At 40.0% G+C, this 26,045-nt stretch overlaps 1 protein-coding gene across 1 annotated transcript; it reads left to right on the top strand.

Moving 5' to 3' along the window:
* The first annotated feature begins 418 nt into the window (after positions 1-418).
* On the top strand, positions 419-25,515 carry ube2j2 (ubiquitin-conjugating enzyme E2, J2 (UBC6 homolog, yeast)). Its single transcript, XM_068017311.1, has 7 exons — positions 419-638; positions 7,398-7,528; positions 10,666-10,706; positions 12,834-12,936; positions 16,473-16,611; positions 22,468-22,548; positions 23,681-25,515. The coding sequence occupies exons 2-7, from the start codon at positions 7,398-7,400 to the stop codon at positions 23,957-23,959; spliced, it is 774 nt and encodes a 257-aa protein (XP_067873412.1). The 5' UTR covers positions 419-638; the 3' UTR covers positions 23,960-25,515.
* The last annotated feature ends 530 nt before the right edge of the window (positions 25,516-26,045 follow it).

Here is a 26,045-nt window from a genome sequence, read left to right as displayed (position 1 = left end):
AGAGATACAGGGGGAATGTGAGGAAGAACTTTTTTACGCAGTGGGTGGTAATGACCTGGAACTCGCTGCCCACAGGGTGGTAGAAGTGGAGACCATCACTGACTTCAAGAGGAGGCTGGATGGCCATTTGAGAGATGTAGACTTGCAGGGCTACGGGGATCGAGCTGGGGAGTGGGACTGACATCCGTGGAGAGCCCGCATGGACTCGATGGGTCGAATGGCCTCCTTCTGTGCCGTAAATCAATCCGATTCTATGCTGTGAAGCTGGGAGGGACCGGCAGGGGGAGCCGGCGAGCCGCTGCAGTGAAGCTGGGAGGGGTCCGGCAGGGGGAGCCGGCGAGCCGCTGCAGTGAAGCTGGGAGGGACCGGCAGGGGGAGCCGGCGAGCCGCTGCAGTGAAGCTGGGAGGGGTCCGGCAGGGGGAGCCGGCGAGCACGGAGCCGGGCGGGTTTTTCTGCTGCACCAACTGGGCCTGCGGCCGCCATATTAGCGCCGCTTTCGCCTCGCCGCCGTCCCGGGACTTGGTTCATTTTCTCGGGGAAGGAGTGGTGGCGAAATTCCGCCGGGCAATCGCGGTGCAGCTGCTCGGCCAGGATCGGGGGTCCCGTTCGGAAGGTGCTGGACCGGTTTCATGTCGAGGTAAATACCGCGGCCTGTGGGCTAGGCCCGGGCCCGGGGAGCAGCGTCCGGGGAGCTGGGCCCGGGAATGTGATCACTGGCGGGGAATCGGTGACACCCGGAGCCCCCACTGGATTGGAAAAACAAACCAAAGCCCCATTAACCTTTTACCAATAACTAAGTCCCATTTCCAACCTGTGAGCAGCGGCCAACAGGCTTTCAGGAAGCAGCAAAGCCGGACATCTCAGCCCCCTTGACTCTGTTGTGTAGCTGATGTCCCAATGAGGTGTTGGAAAGCTAAATGATTTTTTTAAAAACTGCATTTATGTAGCGCCTTTCACTACCTCTGGACGTCCTAAAACGCTTTACAGTCAATAAGGTACTTTTGAAGTGTAGTCACTGTTGTGATACAGGAAAGGCAGCAGCCAATTTGCACACAGCAAACTCCCATAAACAACAATGTGATATTCACCAGATAATCTGTTTTTGTAATGTTGCTTGAGGGATAAACATTGACCAGGACACCAGGGATAGCCTCCCTGCTGGTTGAAGTAGTGCCAAGGGATCTTTTATTTCTACGTCAGAGGGCAGTTTAACGGCTCAGCAGAAAAGTGACACCTCCGACAGTGTAACACTCCCGCACTGAAGCATCAGCCAGGATTTTTGTGCTTAAATCTCGTGGAATGGGACTTGAACCCACCTTCTGACTCAGAGGTGTGAGTGCCACCAACCGAGCCACTGCTGATATTGTACCTAAATGTTCTGAAAGCCCGTAATAAAGTCCCACATTAACGATTGTCAAGCAAGCATTCAAATCCAAGGTTATCTTAAATGTAGGGAAGGTATTGGCAGAGAGGGGAAGTAACGAGTACTTGTTAAGGGAGCAACAATGGGCTGGAATACTGAATGGAGTGCCTCAGGGTTTGATGCTCGGGCATCCACAGTTTTTAGTATACATAATGTGGATTTTGAAACAGTGTATGTTGGATCAATTTGTAAGTAACAAATTTTGTTTGTTCTGTGTGTTGGTGGGAAGGGCTGGGTAAGCAGCAGAGTCTGATGTAGTCTAAAGGAAATGGTGCAGGAGAAAAAACTGTGGTTTTTAAAGGTAAAATCTTGTTAAACATCAGTGCAGTGTGCTGGAGTGGCGATGAGGTCAAACAACATCTTGGGCTGTATAAAAGAGAGACAGTGCTTAACCCCAGGAAATGGAAAATGTACAAATCACTGTGCAGCTCTGGGCACCAATAACACTGACTTGGAGGAAGTACAAAGAAGGGCAACTAAGTTCATGAGTAGAGCTTGAGATGTGAGAAAAGACAAGGTGCTGCATTTATTGAAGCTCGGGTGATCACATATTTAACAACTTAAAGGGAATAAGCAATTTTGTAAACATTGGTGCACAAAGTAATTAGGTATTAATTGCAAGTAGTGCAGATTGCTTGAGCTTGGTGATTGCAGTTTTGTTATCCCTCCCTCATCTGAATGTTTAGCAGATTAAACAATCTGGCCTGCTTGCTCAGACAAAACTGTCACCAGCATTATCTCACCAGTGTGAGATACTTCCACCCAGTGTTCTTAGTCCACAGTCATGCAGTTTTCTCATGTTAGGGTGCATGTTTTACTCTCTTGCAAGGGCAATTGTGCTGCCATGGTGAAAAAATAAAAATGACTAGCTCCCCTATTCCCACTCCGCAAACAATCACACCAACCCACTTTAAGTTTGTCCACTTAGATCTAGCTGAAATTCTACATTAACACGTAGTTCATATTTTATGACTAGAACAGAGATAGATCTCATGCCAGTGGGATTGTTGAGAATGATTTGTTGCTGTCTTGTTCAGATATACTGCTTAGAATAACTGATATTATTTCAGTCAGTGCACTGAAATCCTGTGGAGACTTCCATGAAAAACCTGCTTTTCCTGTGCCATGCACCTGCCTATGCCTGTCATAGTCTTACGTGCTATGTAGTGTGTCACTGGTGTTTGGCTGATATTGTACAGCTTGTGTTTGGCTTTCAAACAAATGATTTTGCATCATGTGATTGTTGGGTGACAGTGGTTGAAAACCTTTGTACTCTATGCCTCTTTATAAAAAGCTAGGATCTAATCTGCCCTTACAGCTTTATCAAATTGTTTTTGCACTTTTAAAGATTTGAGTATCTGAGCCCCTCAGTCTCTATCGTTTAGTGTATATAATAATCTCGCCATATTGCAGAACCTCACATTCTCTGCATTAAATTTCATCCACCATCTAGTTGCCCAAACTACAAACCTATCCATTTCCTCCTGAAATTGTCTCAGCAGTTAACCATGCTCCCTGTGTTTGTATTGTCTGCAAATATTGGAATTGTGGGCCCTACACTGAGACTAGAGAATTTTTGAGACACAAGCTGTGGCTTCATTGATCTTGGAGGAGCACCACTGTTCACGACCTTCCTGTCTGGAAAAAGAAATCCATTAACCATACTCTGCATTTCCTTTAGCAATACACCATTATTCTTAAAAGACGCGTATAAAATTTGTCAGACATGACTTTCCATTTGCAAATCCATACAGCTGTCTTTAATTGTCATGTCCTGCTAGATGAATGTTAATTATTTGCTGTATTTTGACCCCTAGAAGCTTACCCAGCACCAACTTTAAGCTGACTGATCTGTAGTTATCTTTTTGATAAAAATAATGCATGTGCAGATCCGTGGCACAACTTCCATGTCAACAATGTTTGAGATTGTGGACAGTTTCTAATTTATCTCTGCTTTCTAAGATCCATGCTATCCGGACAAGTGTTTCCACTTTGTTTGAATGCCACCATTTCTTTTTCAGTATTTCCTTATCTGTAGTTATCATGTTAGATTGTTCAAACACCTTCGCTTGACCCTTTCATTCCCACTGTCACACTTATTTTGTATCTCCACCAGTGCTTTGTGCTCAATAAGATGTCTTCTTTGACTATTTTATTATCTGTTTTCCCAAAATTACCATTTCCTTTAATGTTCCCTGCCAGTCTTTCTTCATATTTTCTCTGCCTTTCTAATCTTTCTTGCGTCCCTTTTATATTTTCTATACTCTGGATTTTCTTTTGTATTATTAGCTCCAGATTTGACCTAATATGCACTAATACTCATTTTAGTTTGAATTTCCTCATCCAAGGAGCTCCAGCTTTTGTTGCCTGTAGGAATATGTCTAATTGTCTCCAATTTGAACGTTTTCTACACTTTTTTTTGTACAAAGCCTTAGTTGCTAATTTTTCCAAATTATCTGGGGTTTTAATCTCATTGAAATTATCCATTTTCCAGTCAAGTACCAGTATCTTTGTTTCTTCTATCGTATTAAATTCAGATTGCTATTTCCAGATGACATCCACCCTTTCATTACTGACTGGCTCCATATCATTTTCAAGAACTTGTTCCAGCACTCTTGGGACTACAATTAACTAATCTCGAAAGCACATTATAGAAACCCCTCTCCTTCATCGCCCCTTTCATTACTCGTACCTCGGGCTATCTCTGAATAATTACTCACTTAAGTGCCCCTGTTGTTTCTGTATTTTTTTCTTTAATTTGTCTAACTTTCTTCTGCCCTATTTCTCAGTATATAATAGACATGCAACTAACTAGCTAACCAAATAAGTTCATGTGTTCCATTATCTATATGCTCTAGTGCTATCGTGGAATCCTCTTTTCCTACTGTCTTGAATATTTCCCTCTTGCATATTTTCTAACCAGGACTGTTTTGCTCCCAGTCCTGTCTTAGCTTAAGCTGCATCTCTGTTAATGCTGTTGAGTGGTTTTTAACTGTCCCAGATAGACTGGCTTAAAAGTAACGCAGGTGGTCAAAGTGGAGAATACTTTATATGTGTCCATGGCCATCACCTAAAGCAGTATGTTGCAACTCCAACAAGGAGAAGCATTGCTGATTTAGTTTTAGGAAATGAAGTTTGGTAAATAACTTGTGTGAGAGTAGGAGACCAATTGGGAATTAATCACAACATCATTGCTCCAGTGTAAAAATGGGAAAAAGCACAATGAAGCCTAAGATAAGGTTGCTGGGTGGAAAAGGGCTAAATTGGATGAGGTTAAATCAGATCTGGTTCAAATTAAGTTGATGGAAAAGTTAGCAAACAGGATGACTGATCAGCAGTTGAAAATCAAGTAAGAGACAAATTTAAGACAAACACATCAAAGAATAGAGTTCAGTAGAAAAAATGAATTAAAAATAGACAAACTTCTAAGATAAATACATAGAATTAGGGCTAACTATTAAAGAAAATCATTAGGGAATACAGAAAAGAGTGGAAATTAGGAGGGCTAACAAGGAATATGAACAAGGCTAGCAGGTTACAGATCAAAATGATGAGGGCTGTTGTAAGCATATTAAAAAGTGAAAGAATAGAGAAAGGGTAGGGCTGCTCAGGAGTGAAGGGGAAAATCCAGTTTTGAAGGATTAAGGCATGGCAGAGCCATAAAATATTTGGTCCAGTTTTTATAAAGTGATAATGAGAATGTAGATGTGCCAGAGGAGGGTGTGGAACAAATCTGAAGAGAGAACTGCAGAAGAAAACTGCTTCTGAAGACGTTAACAGACCACAAGGTGGACAAGTCACTAGGTCTGGTGGCACACCAAGGCTGTTGAAGGAGATCGGAGAGGCGATAGCAGAGGTTCTGACCGCAATTTTTCAATCTTCCTTAGACGTGCAAATTGTGCCGTGGAGTGAAGGGTAACCAATGTAAGGGAGAGGAGGATAAACCAGGTAATTATAGACCAGGTAGTCTAACATCAGTTGTGGGCACACACTTAGAATCCGTAATTCAAGATAAAATTAGTTAGCACTTAGAAATTTATGGATTAATTAAGAGCAGTCAAGACGTGTTTGACAAATTGAACAGTTTTCAAAGACATGCTCGATTGGATTGGTAACGTGAATGTAGTAAACATACTGTCTAGATTTTCAGAAGGCATTTGATGAGGTGCCTCAGGATTCAGGTGTATCATTATAAGAGATGACAGACAAGAAATAAAGCATTATTTTTAATGGGTATTACTTAGATTGGAGACAGGTTGGAAGTGCTGGAGTCAGTGCTTGCTTCCATTTTGTTCCCTGTATATAGATGATTTGGACCTGCACATCGGAAAAATATTGAAATTTGGTGGTAGAAGATTTATAAATTGCGAGGAGGATTCTAAAAAGATTTAAGAAGGAAGACATAGCTTAGCTGAATGCACAGATGTGTGGCAGATATGATTTTAATGCAGATGAATGTGAGGAAGTAATAAAGTTGTATAAGACAGTGGTCTGGCCACATTTAAGAGTCTTGTGTGCAGTCTAGGGCCTGCTGTTATAAGAAGGACATTAAAGCCACCAAGAGCATACAGTGAAAATTCACCAGGATAATACCTAGCATGGAAAACTATAGTTATTTGGGGGAGCCTTCAGATATTGGGACTACTTGCATTTCAGTAGAGAGTGGAGATTTCAAAGAATGATATGGCACAGTAGGAGGCTGTTCAGCCCATCGTGCTTGTGCTAGTTGTTTGGTGGAATTATCCAATTAATCCCACTCCCCTGCTCTTTCCCCATAGCTCTATTAAAAAAATCCCTTCAAATATTTATCCAGTTCCTTTTTTGAGTTATTATTGAAACTGCTTGCAACTACCCTTTCAGGCAGTACATTCCTGATCACAACTTAGTGTTTAAAAAGAAGTTTCCTTAACTCCCACCTGGTTCTTTTGCCTGGCATCTTAAACTTGTCTCCTCTGATTACTGACCCTTCTGCCACTGGAAGCAGTTTCTTATTTACTCAAATAACACCAATGAAATCTCTTCACCTCATCTCTTAAGGAGAACAGCCCTAGCTTCTACAATATTCTCCACATAACTGAAATCCTTCATATCTGATACCATTTTAGTGAATCTCTTCTGCACGCACTACAAGGCCTTGACATCCTTCTCAAAGTGTGGTGCCCGGAATTGAACACAGTACTCCAGCTGAGGCCTAACCAGTGATTTGTAAAGGTTTGGAATAGCTTCCTTGCTTTTGTACGCTATGCCTCTATTAATGAAGCCAAGGATCCCATTTGCTTTTCTAACAGTCTTCTCAACTTGTCCTGCCACCTTCAAAGATTTGTTTGCATGCACCCTCCCCAGGTCCCTGTTCCTGCACTCTCTTTAAAATTGTACCGTTTAGTTTATATTTCCTCTTCGCATTCTTCCTACCAAAATGTATCATTTCATAATTCTGCGTTAAATTTAGTCTGCCACATGCCTGCCCATCAATCAATGTCTTGAAGTCGCCTCCTCATTGTTTACTACATTTCTGACATGGGAGAAACAAAATTGAGGTCCTGCAATGGGCAGTATCAAGAGTTGGGAGTTAGTTTAAAGAGCAGGACCTCAAGGATAGATTACCTGCTGCTCCATGTACGAGAAGGAAGGAATGTGCATTTATGTAATTTCATTTATATAGTACTTTTGTCATATGTTCAAGATATCTCAAAAGTGCTTCACATTCAATAAACATCCAATAAATGTTTGAACTGTAGCCAATTGACACATGGAGCTTATTATTGTGCTCCATCTAATCAATTCTTGTGAAGACCACCACGGTCGTCTTCACTGGAACTGACCTTGTGTATATTCCTTAGAGAAATAGGTTGTGCAATCCTGTTTTAATCCCTTGCATGCTGAATCTAATACAAAATAGAAGCTTAAAAATTCAGCTCTCCCCAAAACTTTAAACTGCCTAGTGAGAGAAATTTTTTTTTAAACTTATCTTAGATGAGCAACAACAGTAACAAGCGAGCTCCAACAACAGCAACGCAGAGACTGAAACAGGACTATCTTCGAATAAAGAAAGACCCAGTGCCTTATATCTGTGCTGAACCTCTCCCATCTAATATTCTTGAATGGTAAGTATGTACAGCATTAAAAATTTCCTTAATCAATTCTGTGTACACATAAATTAACATCACAAAATGGTTACAGACGAAGAAGCCTATTCAGCCAATTCTAGTTGATAGTGGTTACAGTATAACTCTGAAGTTCCCACCCCATTTGCAGCATCCAATTGGTTCTTATTTCATTCATGACTTCTCGCCTCCACCACTCTATCTGGGAGTCCATTCCATGTATTGATGACTCGTGAAGAACTTCTAATACTAAATTTGCCTTTTTACTAAACTGAACATTTCCAATGTCACAATTTAATTTGAAATATTTTTCCAGCTTTATCTTTCCATAATGTTTACTATCATGTATGTCTCTAAGATAACCTCCGTTCAGAGCTGGAAAGCAAAAGTTTCTCCGCTCTTTTTTCATAACTTAAACTTTTAACATCAGAGAACAGCCATATAACCGTCCTCTTAACTTCCTCCAATGTTGGAATGTCTTTTTGTGTCGTGGACACCAAACAGGTTACAGCACTCGAGGTGTGGTCTGCCTGAAGCACTGTACACTTTGCTGCTCCTGTGACTTAGGTTCTACTGTTTTGGCTTTTTCTGTTCAGCATTGTTGATTGCCACTTTGCATTGATTAGATATGCTGGGTGTCTAATCTAATGAACCTTTTGGGGTTTTTTCCAACTCCATCCCTAGCTGATTTTAACTCTTTGTGGGTTCCTTTAAGTTTGTGCTTAATTTCAATTATTCCCCTGTGATACTTAAATCTTTCATGTGAAAATGGTGCAGCTGGCATGCAGTTTCTGTCATGTTGATGCTGACACACTGTCTAAATATGGATTTTAGTGACACAGTTTCATTGCTTTGCTCCAATTTTATACAAGGTAGTGAAAAATCTGTCCTGTAGCTATGTATACCAAGCAAAATAAACCACTAAGGAAAAATAAACTGAACCACTCTCATTACTTAAAAAAAATTCTAAATCCTTTTGGCTGCAACGGATTAGAACTAGCTGAGAAGTACTGAATTTCTGTCATTCAAACAAAAATAGAACCTGAAATGATCAAATTCAAAAGTGTTTTACCTGCCATTTTTCTTTTTCATTTAGAGGTACAAAATAAAGTCGTAGATTAAAATATGTTTTTGTTTTGCCTGGTGCTGCTCCTGGGTTGTTCATCTGAATGCTGCTCACTTAACCTGGTTTGTCTCCAGGCTTGATGGTGATGAAGGAGTATGGGATGTGGTTACAGGTTGTGGTGGTATACAGTTCTGCTGCTTTTGGTGACCAACAGTGCCTCGTGGATGCCCAGTTTTTTGGGCTGCTAGACCACAAAATTCACGCTAATTTATCAGAATGATAGCAAACCAGCCTCCTTCAAGAATTTTTTGCCTGAAATGTGATGGGTAGATTGTATACTTCTGATTATTGTGAACTGGAGTATCTACTGGCCTCACCATGCTTGGAATCACACAATGTGCTTGCCTCTCATTGGGTCTCTGTGGGATTTTCCACAGGCATATTTTGTGAATTCATGCCAGTGTGAGGGGTAGACTCATTTGTTATGATGAGCTAATGGAAATACAGGAACATTCCAGTGATAAGACACAACTCCCATGATGCCATCCCATTGTTTACCAAGATGCAAAGGGTGTTAACATTTTGTTTGCTTTGCCTTTTTGATGAGTCTGCTTCCAAATTAAAAGATCCAGTGTAAAATTGGGACGGTGGTCATTTATAATCATGTGCCATTGTACAGTTAATGATATATAGAGCTCCATAAACAGTGCTTATGTATTTACACTAGAGACTGTCTTTCTAAAACTTTACCAGTGTAGGTGGAAGCAATCCAGCCATGTGCATGCAATATAAATTTCCGATTGTGCTGTTCAGTAATTCTATTTCTAAGAATCAGTTGAATCGTGTATCGGTAGTTTGGTCTGTACAAGGCAGTCTCAACAGAAGAAACAGTGGGCATCCTGCTCCCCCAGAAGCAATTTGCTTAGTTTGAGGTCATTTGCTTTATCTAAACCTGTGTTGGCCAATAGAAACTGCTTGATTTATCATATTTTTTAGTCCTGCTTATCATTCCATAATAAACTCTTTGTTGTACATTATGCTAAATATATACCTTTGTGGCTGATGTGCAGTTTCAGTATTCCACAATTGGACAGTAATGGCAAAATTTAAAATTTAATGGTTCAGTGTTAAAAGTTTTAAGTATTTTCATTTAATTATTTATCCTCTGAATATCCGATGCAATGTGCAAGTTATGTGATGTGCAGTTTTCCAAAACTCTTTTTAGCCACGTGCACTAATTTTAGTGGAAAAGCCCTTACTTACAATATCGATAAATTTACTCCATGTGCATATTTGCTTAAGAGAACAAGTGCACATGCACACATTGCAAATATGAGTATTGAGATCACATGCCCAATGACAGAATCAATTGTTTACCTTTTGTTTACTGGTCAAAATTAGCCATATCTGGATTCCCAATTAGCAAAGTGACTAGTTGCTAACGTGTTGGAAAACACTGACCAAGGCTGCACCACCTGACTGCAGTTGTATCTTTCAGTTTGTAAAGGCACTGTCTGTTTCTGGAAACTCTTAAGCCATTTACAAGTGAAAATAGATTGGGGAAAAGAAGTTGCAGCCATCAGTAATTTGTGACCCTTGGCTTTGTGTAAAATAACCAAGTGTCCTGTGTCACATCTCTACACTTGCAGCACGACTCATAGCCAAGTCCTTCAACTTTCCATAAAAATACCAGGAGAGTAAATGTGGCAGTTTCTTTGTAGGCCTAAATGGTAATAAATGGCTTGCTATATCCCCCACCCCCCTCATCCACTGGGATAAAATTACGTAAACAGTGCTCCTTGAAGTTTTACTGCGTGCTTTGATTCCTCACCATCACTATCAATCGCTTCTAATTTTATGGTATAAAAATGCTAGTCAAAGGTTTAAAAACTGCAGCGTTTACCAAGTTATAAAGACTTCTGAAACACCGTGGGGTTGTACCAGAGTACAGGAAAATTATTAGAAGGCAAAATAACCATCTCCATGCTAAATTTAAGTTCAGAATGGCCTTATTTGGGAAGCAGAGCATGGAAAATTGTGGTTTTTCCTAACATTTATCATCTCTTGCTAGGCATTACGTGGTACGAGGCCCTGAGAAAACGCCTTATGAGGGTATGTATTGGCATTCCTGTACGTTCTGATTTGATAATTGGCTGGTATATTAATGTCATTCTCTTTGATTTATCACATTCTTTAGTCCTGTTTCTCATTTTATAATATGGTTGCAGCACAGCATCTAAATATATACTTTTCTGACTGACATGCAGTTTTGATATTCCACAGTTGGACAGTAATGGTAGTAAAATTTAATTTTGCATTTCTTAATGGTTCTGTCTCAAAGTTTTAAGTATTGTCATTTAATTATTTATCCTCTGAGTATCAAATGCAACGCACAAGTTGTATGATATGCAATTTCTCATCACCAAAATTTTACTGACCATTTAAGGTGTGGCCGAAGAACATTCTGAAGGTAACAAATGCTTTTAAATTTCCATTAGTGAATGGATTCACTGTTTAAGAAGGAGTTTCATAAGTTCAAAATCTTAACTTTAGATTAAAACTTTGATGGTAAAGTAATGCCGCCACCCTGCTGGATAGATACGGGGTAATGTAAGTTGTTTTGCTTCTAAGCAGCAAGTAGAGCATAAAGACTATAAAATGTGTGCCCTTAAAATTTATGAAATTTGTAAAAAAAATTTGTTTTTGAAGACCAGTGTAGCTCTCAAGTTAAGCAGCACAGGTTAGGCAGTGAGTAGGCCTGCAGGGTAGATGTAAACAGGAAGCAAGAGGTGGGCAAAGGCTGAAGTCTGTCACAAAAGGTGAAGCCTGGAAAGTGAGGGGAGGGTGGGTGCCCTGAAGAGGGAGTTGCAGGTTAGGAAGATGGAGGGGCTGCCAGTGAAAGAGCAGGTAGGACTGCTGTGGAGGTAAGTTATGACTTTGAATTACCCCTTTTTGTTTAAATAAGTCTTATCTGGGGTGCAGGTCGGGACCTGTCAGCTAATTTTTTTTAATATCTGATTTTTCCACAGTGGATATAGTAAACCAATCAGAAAACTGGGACATGAGGCTTCTTCAAAAAATGTTATATAGACATACTACATAGAACTTCCATTTTTCAAGTTGGGTTTCAAATTAAACCTTTCTTGCAAATTTACTTAGACTAGCTGCAGGAATGCCTTCACACTGTCACTATATAATTTGAGGCTGGATATATAACTGGAGGCTAGGTACACCCGTGGGATAAGATTTATATATCATGGGTGGAATGACCCAAAAAAAGAGTTTACCCTGATCATGGTACCTGCTATGAATGAGATGTAAATATTATTGGAAATCATCATAATGTATTTTTATAAAATGTTTTAATTATTGGCGAAGAGGTGTTTCTTAAATGAGAATACTCACGTGGATGTATGTACCTGGTTGCAGGTGAATACCACTGAAAGTTATGCTTGTGGATACATTTAAAGACCTGAACGAGTGATAATTAGTTTGCCACTGATGTAAATTGAAAATGTTAATCTTGGTGAATGCTCAACAGGAAAGAATATTTAAGTAATTTTGTGTCTCCATTAAATATGTGGGATGGGGAGACGAATAGGGTTGATGCGGGAGGAAAATTCCCTAATACCTCAGTAGACTTCTTCAAGAGATGGGGAAAAACAGAAGAGATTTGCTTCACTGCTTTATGTTAAAAGAGCTGTTTTCAAAAGCTGTTACAATACAAACCAAGATTTACATTTGCAAACATTTTCTGAACTGTTTATTTATTGATACTAACTAATTCTATAATGAGAAGCAATTGTTCAAAATGTGAAAGTATTGTAGTGTTGACTCTTCCAGTCATGCATTTAGCCATGTGCAACTTGCTGCTGCTGAAGTTAGAATTCTTTCTAATATAAAAGAGAAAATGTTGTAAATACTCAGCAGGACTGGCAGCATCTGTGGAGAGAGAAACAGAGTTAACATTTTAGGTCAATGTTTCTCTGTTAACTCTGTTTCTCTCTCCACAGATGCTGCCAGGCCTGCTGAGTATTTACAACATTTTCTGTTTTTATTTCAGATTTCCATCATCTGCCGTATTTTGCTTTTGTATAAAAAAAATTTCTACTCCATTTTTTGCATGAGCAAAGTCTTTATGTAGTAAAGAGTGGCATGTTTAAAGTTTTGACTACTGAAGGTATAAAAGTGAAGTATACGCAGATTCTAATAGTGCTCTTATTTTTTGTTCAAATCTAGGTGGTCTTTATCATGGGAAGTTAGTTTTCCCCAGAGAATTTCCCTTTAAACCCCCTAGTATTTATATGATTACACCAAATGGAAGATTCAAATGCAATACACGGTAAGAGATTTTGTAAATGATTTAAGGCTTTCATTAGTCATGTAAAAGTAAAAACTTAGCATACAGTCCAGTAGCATTAAAGGTTCTGCTGTTAACAATTCTTCACTTCCTCCAGGCTTCACCTCAGGTTATTCACACATTTATATTTGCTGTGTTTATGCAAAAATGAATCTAACATTTTTAGTTTCTGGTGCATTCCTGTCCTTAAACCCTCCAAAATTGTCTGCACCAATCTCAAGGAGGTATTAAAAAGTAACAGTTCAAATAATGGTTTCAAAATTGATACAAGTTCAAAAGCTCCAAAGGCTAAACTATTTAACCAATGATGCTAGAAAGACTTGCAATTTTTTAACATTTTGTTTGAATGCCTAGAAGAGTATATAATACAATGAGTATGAAGGAGTCTTTCAAAACATCTCTTTTTCACATGTCATCAGCCACTGAGGATGTTAGTGTTCTAATTCAGGCATTCTCCAGGCACACACTCCTCTCTGTCAACACAAAAAGCCACTCCAGAAACCAGTCCTTCAATAACCTGAATAGCTTCCTTACGTGGAAAGGACCTGATAATCTAGCATATTCATGCTGATAATGAACTCCTTTTTCTACTGTTAGGCTGACTGGAAATGCTACAAGATGCCTCATATTCTCCTGATCTTTCTGACGCACCCTATTTCCTGGGCTGTAAGCTATAAATCAGGTTTATTAAGAAGTAAAATCAAGCAGGAGCAAAAGTAAACTGCAGATTTTACTAATCGCAGTAAAATAATTTCTCACCAGTAATGCAAGTATACTTCAAAATGATAAACTTCAAAGCATTAATAATGTTCATGAGCATGAACGCATCTGTGAGGAAAAGCTCATATGTCAACTTAAATATTCAGAGTGTTCAACTAGCCCCAGCTTGTCCATGTTTGGCAAAGCAGAAATCCATTAAACAAACCTTGTTATGGAACCCAAAATAAGCCAGCCCTTTATTTGGAAATCTGAATTAAGTCAGAGTAAGATTGTGTCATTCGCACTCTGAAACACTGATGCCAAATCACAAATAGGTTTTAAAGCCACATAGTTTGCATGAAGTAGGGTTTTCCTAATAATATTTCCCTCGTGAAACAAAAAACATCTGGCAGATGGAGTATAATGTGGGAAAATGTGAAGTTGTTCACTTTGGCAGGAACAATACTTAAATGGAGAACGACTGCAGAATTCTGAAATGCAGAGGGATCTAGGTGTTCTAGTGCAGGAGTCACAAAAAGTTAGCATACAGGTACATCAGGTACTAAAGAAAGCTCATGGAATGCTATCCTTTATTATGAGAGGAATTGAAAATAAAAGTAAGAATGTTATGCTTCAGTTATACAGAGTATTGGTGAGACCACATGTCGAATACTGTGTGCAGTTTTGGTCTCCTTATTTAAGGAAGGATGTAAATGCTTTGGATGCAGTTCAGAGGAGGTTTACTAGATTGATACCTGGAATGAGTGGGTTGTCTTATGAGGAAAGGTTGGACAGACTGGGCTTGTTTTCACTGGAGTTTAGAAGAGTGAGGGGAAACTTGATTGAAGTTTATAAGATCCTGAATGGTCTTAAGGTGGATGTCGAGAGGATGTTTCCTCTTGTGGGTGAGTCCAGAACTAGGATGCACTGTTTTAAAATTAGGGGTTGCCCTTTTAGGACAGAGATGAGGAGTTTTATTTTCTGAGGATTGTGCGACTTTGGAACTGCCTCAGAAGGTGGTGGAGACGATGTCATTGAATATTTTTAAGGCGGAGGTAGATAGATTCTTGTTAGGCAAGGGAATCAAAGGTTATCGGGGTAGATGAGAGTGTGGAATTCGAATCACAAACAGATCAGCTATGATCTTATTGAATGGCAGAGCAGGCTCAAGGGGCCGAATGGCCTGCTTCTGCTCCTAATTCGTATGTAAGTGTACAGGGAGCATTAGTGTTATCCTCAGTCAGACTGCAGCCTTGTGCACGATTTTTCTTCTCACAGCCTGGTAAACGATATTAATTGTTTCCAACACCTTTGTCTACCATTCGTTAGTTAGACTATCTAGCCAAGATAACTTGTCTGTCTCTGAAGTGATGTAGCAGCCAACAATAATACTTCATTATAGTTACACACAGGCTAATCCCAACAAGTGGTAACCAATTTAAAGTCATCATTAGCTGAGTAGCTACCAAAATCCCTTAAAGAATATAAAAAAGATTCCTTTATTATTTGAAACCAGATGGATTTCTGATCAGTCATTGAAGCGCAGTTGATTCCTTAAACCAACCATTTATAATCTCAGTCAAGCAATTGAAAGATGCAGAGTGTAAGTGAATCTGTATCCACCCAGCAGGAGAGGACATGAGAGGGCAAATCGTTCCAAGGTGCTGTTTTGCAGATCACCTCTCAGTGGCTTACTGTAGAGCAATGACCATCAGGGAGGCAAGAGAGTGACTTCAGTTTTTTAAATATAGTCTGTAGTTTAGAACACCACATTTGACAAGAAAATGTTTACACATCTTGTAATTGTTTTAATCAAGATAAGTTGCTTTCACTTTTGATTGATGTAAACGGAAATTACTATTCTTTGGTTAATGTAAAAATGTTACCTCTTGTGAGTAGCATGTGTGTTGCTGATTTTTTAAATATTTATAAAAGGCAGGCTTCCTGCTGTAAATTCTGAATAGTATACACTATTACAAAGTTAGAAGTCCAACTGTAATGCCATTTTCCAAAAAAAACTCATTAGGCAATTCCTTAATCTGCATTTGCATGTCTAGTAGCGCCTTAATATTTGTGTAATTTTTATGTGGAAGTAATTGTGCGTGACACATGCACCATAGATTTATAATCTGGAGAACGACATATTTTGTAAAGAATGTAGGAACTTGAGTATTATTGCCTGAGCTCCCAGAAACAACATAAACATGGTGTTTACCAAAAGCTACATGTTTAGAATCTTTCAATTAAAACTCCTATTGAAGTGCCTTTGCCTTTAATGTGTTAACCTACTGAAAGCCTTAAATGAAGAATCTCTGTTGTGGCACAAGGAATCTCCAAAAGTTACATCCATTAAAATGTTACATTATTTATTTTCCACCTTTTTAGTTCCTACATCGTCCATTCCGCTCCTCCCTCAAAATCCAGTACACCTTTGCTCAATCAAAGAGTTTTGTAGTTGATCTTCCATCACTTTGCTAATGCTCCGTAACTGGTCACTGGGAGATGCTGCAGGGCTGTTCTCTTGCCTCCTTGTCCAGAGTCACACCATTGCCTCTCTGAAGCCCCATCTGAGGTCAGGATCTCACCATGTGAGAGATCATAGCTGTGTTGTTAGCATTGCCTTAAAAATAATATCTTTAAATGGTATAGATTGAGTCCCAAAGGGAAATACACTTTTGATAAATTGCCTAAAATATATGGAGTGAGAATGCGATTTATAAGTTCATGGATATGGGATATCTGTGGGCTCAGAGATTTGAGTTGTATAAACCTTGTTGAAAAAAATTACCATAATTTTAGTAAGGATTTTTACCTTGCAGGTTATGTCTTTCAATCACTGATTTCCATCCAGATACCTGGAACCCAGCCTGGTCTGTCTCTACAATCTTGACAGGTCTCCTTAGCTTCATGGTAGAGAAAGGGCCTACATTGGGCAGTATTGAAACTTCAGAATATACAGTGAGTTCCTTCCATTCATTACTAGAGAGAATGCTTTCATTATCATGTGGTAGGTTTTTTGAGATTTGAACTGAATGATGTAGCATGCCTTTCAAATTGTATTTTTATCCTCTTCCACTTCACCTTCCTTTTCTTATAGTCTCCCATTCTCCTATGTCAGGAGGTAAGGATGGTCTGTGTCTAATTTCTCCTTGTCTGTATTGATCGTAATTCTCCCCAGCCAGTGGAAGGTGCAACTCAATTGAAGTGCCTTGGTTTTGGTGATCTGGGCAAAAGCTGACTAGAGCCAAGATCCGGGGACAATTCTAGGGCTCAAGGAGATTACAGAGATGGGGAGGAGAGAGGAATTTGAAAACAAAGATGAGAATTTTAAAATTAAGGTGTTGCTTGACCAGGAGCCCATGTAGAACAGCAAGCACAGGGGTGATGGGTGAGCAGGACTTGGGCCTGAGTAAGGACGCAGGCAGAAGAGTTTTGAATGAACTGAAATTGCAGAGGGGAGAATGTGGTTGAGCATTTAGAAAAAGACCAAGTTTAGTTAACGGGCACTTCTAAAAGTTTACTGTGCTATTTTCATTTTGAAATCAAGTGCTCAGCTACTAAAGCTAATACCTTGTGAAACTTTTTGAATGGAGTGAAGGGTAAATAACTACTCCTCTTTCACTCCTTCCTTTCCATGTTTGTGTAATCTTCGTCTTTTTATGCTCAACCCGCATTCTACCCTCTGCAATTTGAGTTCATTCTAAACTCTGCTGCCTGCATCCTCACTCAGAACCAAGTCCTGCTCACCCATCACCCCTGTGCTCGCTGTTTTACCTGGGCTCCCAGTCAGGCAACACCTCAATTTTAAAATCGTCATCCTTGTTTTCATATTCCTCTCCCCTCCCTATCTCTGTAATATCCTTGAGCCCTAAAGCCCCTCTCGCCATCCCCAGATCTTGACACTTTGCCAATTCTGGTCTCTTAAACATTCCCGATTTTAATCACTCCACCATTGGTGGCCATGTCTTCAGCTGCATATGCCGCAAGCTGTGGAATTCCTTCCCTATATCTTTCTTTCTCTGTCTGTTTACACCTCTCCTCCTTTAAGGTGCTACAGGCAGGCGGTGGCATAGTGGTAATGTCACTGGACTAGTAATCTAGAGGTCCAGGCTAATCCCTGGAGACATGGATTCGAATCCCAGATGGTGAAATTTGAATTCAATTAATAAATCTGGAATTTAAAAAAAAAAGCCAGTCGGGTGGCGCAGTAGTTAGCACCGCAGCCTCACAGCTCCAGCGACCCGGGTTCGGTTCTGGGTACTGCCTGTGCGGAGTTTGCAAGTTCTCCCTGTGACCACGTGGGTTTCTGCCGGGTGCTCCGGTTTCCTCCCACAGCCAAAGACTTGCTGGTTGATAGGTAAATTGGCCATTGTAAATTTCCCCTAGTGTAGGTAGGAGAATGGTGGGAATGTGGTAGGGAAAATGGGATTAATGTAGGATTGGTATAAATGGGTGGTTGTTGGTCGGCACGGACTCGGTGGGCCGAAGGGCCTGTTTCAGTGCTATATCTCTCTATGGCTCTCTAATGGTGACCATGAAACCATTGCCGATTGTTGTAAAAAAAACATCTGGTTCACTAATGTCCCTTTAGGGAAGGAAATCTGCTGTCTGGTCTGGTCTGGTCTACATGTGACTCCAGACCCACAGCAATATGGTTGACTCTTAAATGCCCTCTGAAATGGCCTAATGAACCACTCAGTTCAAGGGCAATTAGGGATGGGCAACAAATGCTGGTCGAGCCAGCAACGCCCACACCCCATGAACGAATTTAAAAAATTATCAACCTACCTCTTTGACCAAGCTTTTGGGAATCTGGCCATAAATCTCCTTATCTGGCTCAGTGTCAATTATTGTTCTATTACACTGCTATAAAGTGCATTGGGATATTTATTCCATTAAAGATACTATAAAATTTGTTGTGCTTAAGGAACTTTCTCAGCTCCAGACCTCATTACAGCCCTGAACTAAACATGAACAAAAAGGCTGAATTCCAGAGGTGAGGTGAGAGTGACTGCCCTTGATGCCAAGGCAGCATTTGACCAAATGTGGCATCAAGGAGCCTGAGCAGAATTGTGGGCAAACTCTCCACTGCCTGGAGTCATATCTAGCACAAAGGAAGATGATTGTGGTTGTTGGAGGCCAATCATCCCAGCCCCAGACATCGCTGCAGGAGTTCCTCAGGGCAGTGTCCCAGCCCCAACCATCTTCAGCTGCTTTATCAATGACCTTCCCTTCCAAGATCAGAAGTGGGGATGTTCGCTGGTGATTGCACTGTGTTCAGTACCATTCGGAACCCCTCAGATACTGAAGCAGTCCATGCCTGTAAGCAGCAAGACCTGGACAACATTCAGGCTTGGGCTGATAAGTGGCAAGTAACATTTGTGCCACACAAAAGTGTCAGGCAATAACCATCTCCGTTGAGAGAATCTATCCATCTCCCCCATGACATTCAATGACACTGCCATTGCTGAATCCCCCACAGTCAACATCCTGGGGCTTACCATTGAACAAAAATATAACTGGACCAGCCAATAAATACTGTGGCTTGTGGCCAGAACAGCAGGTGAGAGGCTGGGAAATCTGCAGCAAATAGCTCACTTCCTGACTCCCCAAAGCCTATTCACCATCTACAAGGCACAAGTCAGGATTGTGATGGAATACTCTCCACTTGCCTGGATGGGTACAGCTCCAACAACACTCAAGAAGCTCAACACCATCCATGACAAAGCAGTCTGCTTGAATGACACCCCATCTACCACCTTAAAAATTCACTCCCTCCACCACTGGCGCACAGTGCCAGCAGTGTGTATCATCTACAAGGTGCACTGCAGCAACATACCAAGGCTCCCTTGACAGCACCTTCCAAATCTACGGCGTCTACCACCTAAAAGAACAAGGGCAGCAGACGCATGGGAACACCACCGCCTGCAAGTTCCCCTCCAACTCTCACTCCATCCTGACTTGGAACTATATCAACATTCCTTCACTGTCACTGGGTCAAATTCTGGGAACTCCCTGCCTAACATTACTGTGGGTATACCTACACCACATGGACTGCAGCGATTCAAGAAGGCGGCTCACCACCACCTTCTCAAGCAATTGGAGATGGGCAATCAATACTGGTCTTGCCAGCGACACTCGCATTACATGAATGAATTTTAAAAAATAAATAAAAGAACACTGGTCTGCACATAGAGCACCACTTGAATGGGTTGTGTTGGAGGTGTCTCGACATTGTGCAAATGTGACACTAACATTATTGGCATACAACCATCATCCTATGCAAAGCCTTGTGAGGGCACAGAATGTCATAGCTGATACCTTTACCAGAAGTATGGTCCAATCATACAAGTGTGCCATTCATATGGATACACCCTAGATTATCTTTATGGGGTTAAGTATAACAAGTTTACAAAACAAGTTTGTAGGTACCGAGATATTTATTGCATATCTTGCTAGTTTTTCCTTTGGTGCCCATGATTCGATTCAAGCAGCCCAAGCAATTGCAGTAACTCCATTCACTAACAAATTGTCTATCACCTGGCTTGTTAGTTTTGTGACAGCCATTGCAGCCAAGTACCCACTTCTGTTTATTGGTGAACATTTACTAGTATCGTTACCCAAAAGGTATAAGGAACATTTCTGTAGCCCATAATGCATACTTGAGGGCTGAATCATGTTTTCTACATGTGTGTCAAACCAATTTGAAGCTAGGCTTCTCAAACATCTTGATTTATCTTCAGTTGGGATCTGCCCCTCAGGAGAAGGACATGCATGCAATGCTGTTTGTGTTCACAAAATTAGCTAATTCTGATTTCTATGTAGGGTAGATGCATAGTTGGCCTTTGCATCATGACAGAAGCATGCTGGTGTGCTGTACTGTTTATAAGGCTAACAGGGGTCATAGTACCTGTGGGAGATCAGGGGACCAGCTAACGAGTAGACCTCTATAGCCATTGGCCATGTGGAGGCAAGTGTCATTGACTGTAGGAAACCTGCAGTAATGTAAGAACACCTTAATTTCTTACAAGAAAGTAGAGGTAAGCTAATGCCCTTGAAACTGAACACTAGCCTGTGTTAATCTGTTAATTGTGTATGAATGTTCTGACTATATGCAGGTGAAGGGTGTTAATTGGGGTCTTAGTTGAGCATTAATAAGCAGACACTCACTGAGACTGGTGGATGGTTTTGAGTGAGGAGCTACATGATTGTGATCCTTTTACTCTGCACAATAAATGTGAAACTGAGTAAAGATAGGCTCCAGCATTATCCTTCCATAACAGGCTTTCTGGAGTTTAACAGCCTATATCGATGTCTGTTGGCTAGTTGTTTCACCAGGCATAGGAAAAACTTGTTCTACTCTTGCCATGGCACTTTCAGGGCCAGTATGTGAGCGTTTCCCTATACATTTTGTGTGATGAAATTTCCATATTTTCACAATACACTCACATTTTCACACATATACCCTTGATTTTAATAACTTGAGTTAAAAGTCTAATTGTTGTAATGTGCCCGAAACTGCCCTATTCAGCTCTCCAGCTCTTTCTGCACTTCAGCATGATGCATTTGAGAGTTGGAATAAGGAGACATATTGGATTATCTGCTACAATTATTGTCCTCCTAATTATTTCGATGTAGTTCCGCTGTCATCTGCAAAGCTCCTGCCCTATTTGCCTTTTTGTTTAGCCTTGATGTACTTGGTGCTTTGTTATTTGAGAAACCAGTTTCTACTGCGTGTTCTCTAAAGTGCCCAGAACGTAATGTTGAATATTATATAACACTAGTTGCGCATATGTAGTGGAGACTGTTTTGAACTTGTTAGGGCAAGTAGGGTTAAAGGGCAGGAGAAGCCGCCATGTAGGATGGGGAAAGGAAGGGGAAAGAGGAGGGGAGAAGACGGTGGAAGAAGGTTTGAGTCAAAATCTTGCTTCGCAGGAGCAATAGGATTTGAGAGCCACAGTCTAGCACTTTGTGAGGTTGGGGTGCAGGCTGATAAGTTGGTTGGTGGAAGAAAGGGCTTACATATTTGGGTTGGGGGGGGGGGTGGTGGAGTTTATTGGGGCTGAAACCTGGGTCAGTGAGGGGCTGCTGAGGTCAACATCTTGCACCGTGTATGGTGGGGGGGGGTGGAAATGAGAACCAAAAGTTTATTGAGATTGGGTTGTTGGCTGAAAATATGCGCAAATCAGAGTTGAAGCAGAGAAAACTTGCTCAGTGTGGGGAAGGCTCTGTTGTGATCAATTGGTCATGGTTTGTTTTTGCTTGCACTGCTACCTACCTACATAAAGGCGGGGCTAAAGTGTGGTGAGTCGAAGAGACTTAGCAGTTGGCAGGAAAAAAGACAGAAGCGCAAGGGAAGAGCCAACTGTGTAACAGCCACGACAACCAATTTTATCTACAGCACCTGTGGAAGAGTCTGTCACTCTAGAATTGGCCTTTATAGCCAATCCAGGTGCTGCTTCACTGACCACCTCCAGGTGCTTACCCATTGTCTCTCGAGCCAAGGAGGCCAAAGAAGAAAGAAGAATACCTACTGGGGCACTGCCATTAGAATCTCGAGACCACCCATCATTTTAATATTTCATAGATAATTTGTACTGAATATTACATTCCAGTAGGAAAATTAGCTTTTGATGCAAAGATTTTACAACTGCCTTTGCAAGTTTACTTGTGAATTTGTCTGAATAAATTCTGAAGTGTTTTATTTTAATTGACAAAATAATTCATTAAAATTGTCTTGTGACTGTTTGTTTATACTGATACTTGAGTGAATCCAAAATAATGCTAATATTTTGAATCTTTACTTATTGGCAGAAAAGACAACTTGCTGCCCAAAGCAGTGCTTTTAATCTAAAAGATAAAGTGTTTTGTGAGCTCTTCCCAGATTTAGTGGAGGTAAGTGTTCATTAGCTTTCAGGATTAACAACATACTGAATGTATTGTCTGAGCTGGCCAGTCGTATTGTATGCAAAATCTTGTTTCTGAAGATATCAATATAGATAGTGGAAATGATGAGAAACAATGAAACCAGATTCAGAAGTATTGGGATCCTTCAGTTCACTGGGCAAGTCATAGAAAGTTTCATTTAGTGTGAATGGGTACAAAAGAATTTTTAGAATGCAAGTAGAAATCAGAAGAGGGGGGTAGCTATTAAATAGAAAAGAGGTGATGCATGTTGATCAGGAAGAAGTCTGGCGGTCATTGCAAATAAATCTATGAAACCATCATCACAAATGCTTAACTTAAATAAAGGTGAATAAACTACAAGATCACTTTAATAGGATAGAGTGAATGTTATAAGATATTATGTTGCTGCATATGATGTTGGTTACTCCTGCTTTTGGATTTCTATGGGGAGTTCTGGTCAACTAATTATAGGAAGGGTATCATTGGGAAGGTGAGCAGCTATAGCCAGTTTTCTAATAATGCTTGTGAGGCTGGCATTGGTGAGTGGCTCCCAATGTCTACGCTATTGAATCTGTTGTCCTGACTTCAGTAGCAGAATATTTTGACAGGTTTTAAAGTCAATCTGTGATTCTGCCGCCAGGATAGAGGAGTCCAATTTAGCGAAGTAAAAGTTAGGAAGCAGCTCATGAATGCTTGTCTCTTGGAATCTAATCTGCGCAGGTGCCAGTAGAAAAGTGGTTAAAGATGATTTCAAATTTGAACAATTTAAGATATCCTTGAGGGTTAAGGATGGGCAGCAACATTTAAAATTTCTCCTTGTGTTAGATGTTTTAGCATATCTTGCGATGAAAAGTTTGCAGTTGCTTTCTCTTGCCTTATGCCACACTGTTTGGTAAACTAAAGAGTTTCGGTTGGGTTTTAACACCTTTATCGCTCTACAGTGGCATTTGTCACCTTAAGTAAGCTTGTAGGGAGTTCTGAATCAATGTTTTTCTCGGGTGAAAATTCATGAGGTGAGGTTAGGATCTAAAGGACACAATGTAAAGAAAGAGAGAGGAACCCAGGAGGTTCCAAGTGAAATAGATTTAATGACATTAGTTTTATTCTCCTGTGCCTCTAGGAAATAAAGGAAAAGCAACGTGCACAAGAAGAACTAAGTAACAGGGCTCAGACCCTGCCTCTACCAGATGTTATCCCTGATGGTGAAGTGCACCAGAATGGTGCGCCGCTTCTTAATGGCCATGCAGTGCTACCAGCTGCCAACCACCAAGGCCTTCAACAGGCCAACCGAAACCACGGACTCCTAGGGGGAGCTTTAGCAAACTTGTTCGTCATTGTTGGTTTTGCAGCCTTTGCCTACACAGTGAAGTATGTGTTACGAAGCATAGCACAAGAATAAAGCTGCTGAAGAGACCAAATCATTGCAACCGTGCAAACAAATCGGACTCCTTTTGGGGAAACGTTGCAGAAGGGGAAGAGTAAGACTGTATGCTGGAGTGATGTAATTAAAGTTACATTTGTATATGTACAAAAAGTGACCAATTAGAGCCTATGGTTTTCTTTCACAGATGTATGGATCAACGGAGCTAACAAATAGTTCAAGAATATGCAAAGGTTCAGATTTACTGTGCTGGTCATGCATATTTTACAGTGGATGACCAATATTATGCCTCTTAATTATGGTGAATCTGAAACTAGTGCTATTTCTAAAAGGGGTGTGTTTTGCAGCTGCATTTTCAGATTTTAATTGTTTACTTCAGAATGATTAAAAATCTATACCCCAACATAAATATGACTTTTTAATGTATTTATATTACTGTTGTATTTAGAAGATATTGGAAGCATTTCTGGAATAATAAAATGCAAAAATTAAATACTAAGCGGGATAAAACTGAGTGTGGACTTAAAAGCACTTTTTAAAAAGTGCTTTTTGTTTTAGCAAAAGTGGAAAGGTGGGAGTGTCGTGTTGGTCGTCCGGTGTAAGACAAGTGACCACATGAGAAATCAAGACCTTGTGCACATTCCGACAAACTGATTACAGGCTTTTCCTCATTAGGTTTTATGGGTAACCCTTTGGCAAAACAGTTGCAGAAACCATAATTTATACATTAGTTTTCTTGTAATTGATCTCCATAAAGAAAAGATGCTCAATGCACCACTTGTATCGCTGGAAACAATACTTTAATGGACAAAAATTTGCTGCTTAATCAGTTATATCTGGAAGATGTTATGTTTGCCTTTCCTCTTGCACAATATCTTTAGAATTTTGCAATACTTCTTTCCAAACAAAACCTGTGTAAAATTTTGATTGACTTAGCAGTTAAACACAATTTAAACTGCTGATTTAACGAGAAGATCTTTGCAATGCCTCATCCTAGTTTTATGGGTGGCATCAAACATTAAAATAGGATATTTGGAATACTGTTAAATTCCATTTCTAACAAGCAATAGAAGTTAGATTAGATTTCCACTTGACTGGACACAGTGTCATTTTGCTAAATTAAAATAAATTCCTGAATGTAGTTTTACCTGTCCCACTCGACTGTAAATCTGAAATGAGCATGTTGTGCGTAATAGCAATGAATGCTTTGTAAATTGACTATCAATAAAATTTACAGGATATATTAGTAATATCATCGCTTGTCTTTAACGCCATTGAAAAAAACTAAAAATCTTCCAGAATTCGTTGTTACTTATTTTCCATGAAGAGACTGATAACGTAAGTGTAAAGTCCACAATTTTATTCTGAAAGTATTGAGTAGGGAAATGTTTGTCGTTAAGTTTCTACAGTTCTACTTTATAATGTACAAAATATTTGTCAAGCCTTTGGAAAGTGTGTTTCTTGAAAGCTGTATTGGACTTGAGAATGTGTTGGTGACTTTGTATTTTGGAATTATTGAAAACTGAACAATGGAAAAACAATGCAAATTCATTAAACTGACAAGCATTAAATTATTACTTTGCAAGGCTTCTCCGCATCATACACAAGATTATTTTAAAATTAAAGAATTTGTTCTTCCCTCCTCCCCCCACCACCCCCCCACGCAACACACACACACACCATTTCTTTAAGTATGAGTCAAACTTCAGTGTAAATGATATAATCTGGAAGCCATTAATGAACTTTGCCCAGAAAGATCTATTTTGACGTTTTAAATAAAACTTCATACTGTGGGTTTATGTTCTGATCTGTTTGTTTTTAAAATCAATAAATTCGTTATCACAAATGAAAGTAGAAATGTAGCTAATCCCTTTTGTACCAGATTCTCCTCCAATCTACCTCCTGCTCATATCATTGTTACTCTTTTAAGGTTACTTCAGTAGTGGCAGGAAGTAGAGAGGAGCGATAGTTGGATGATTTTTGGTTTAGTGGAACATTGGTAGCAGTGTTTCCCCATGATTTGTGCTGAGAACTCTCTTGTTTACTGTTTACATAATTAATTTGTACATGGACAGTGAAGAATTAATTCTAACATTTGCTGGTG

Source organism: Heterodontus francisci, chromosome 37 (genome assembly GCF_036365525.1).
Source record: "Heterodontus francisci isolate sHetFra1 chromosome 37, sHetFra1.hap1, whole genome shotgun sequence".
Lineage (NCBI taxonomy): Eukaryota > Metazoa > Chordata > Chondrichthyes > Heterodontiformes > Heterodontidae > Heterodontus > Heterodontus francisci.
This window is presented reverse-complemented; position numbering and strand designations above follow the sequence as displayed.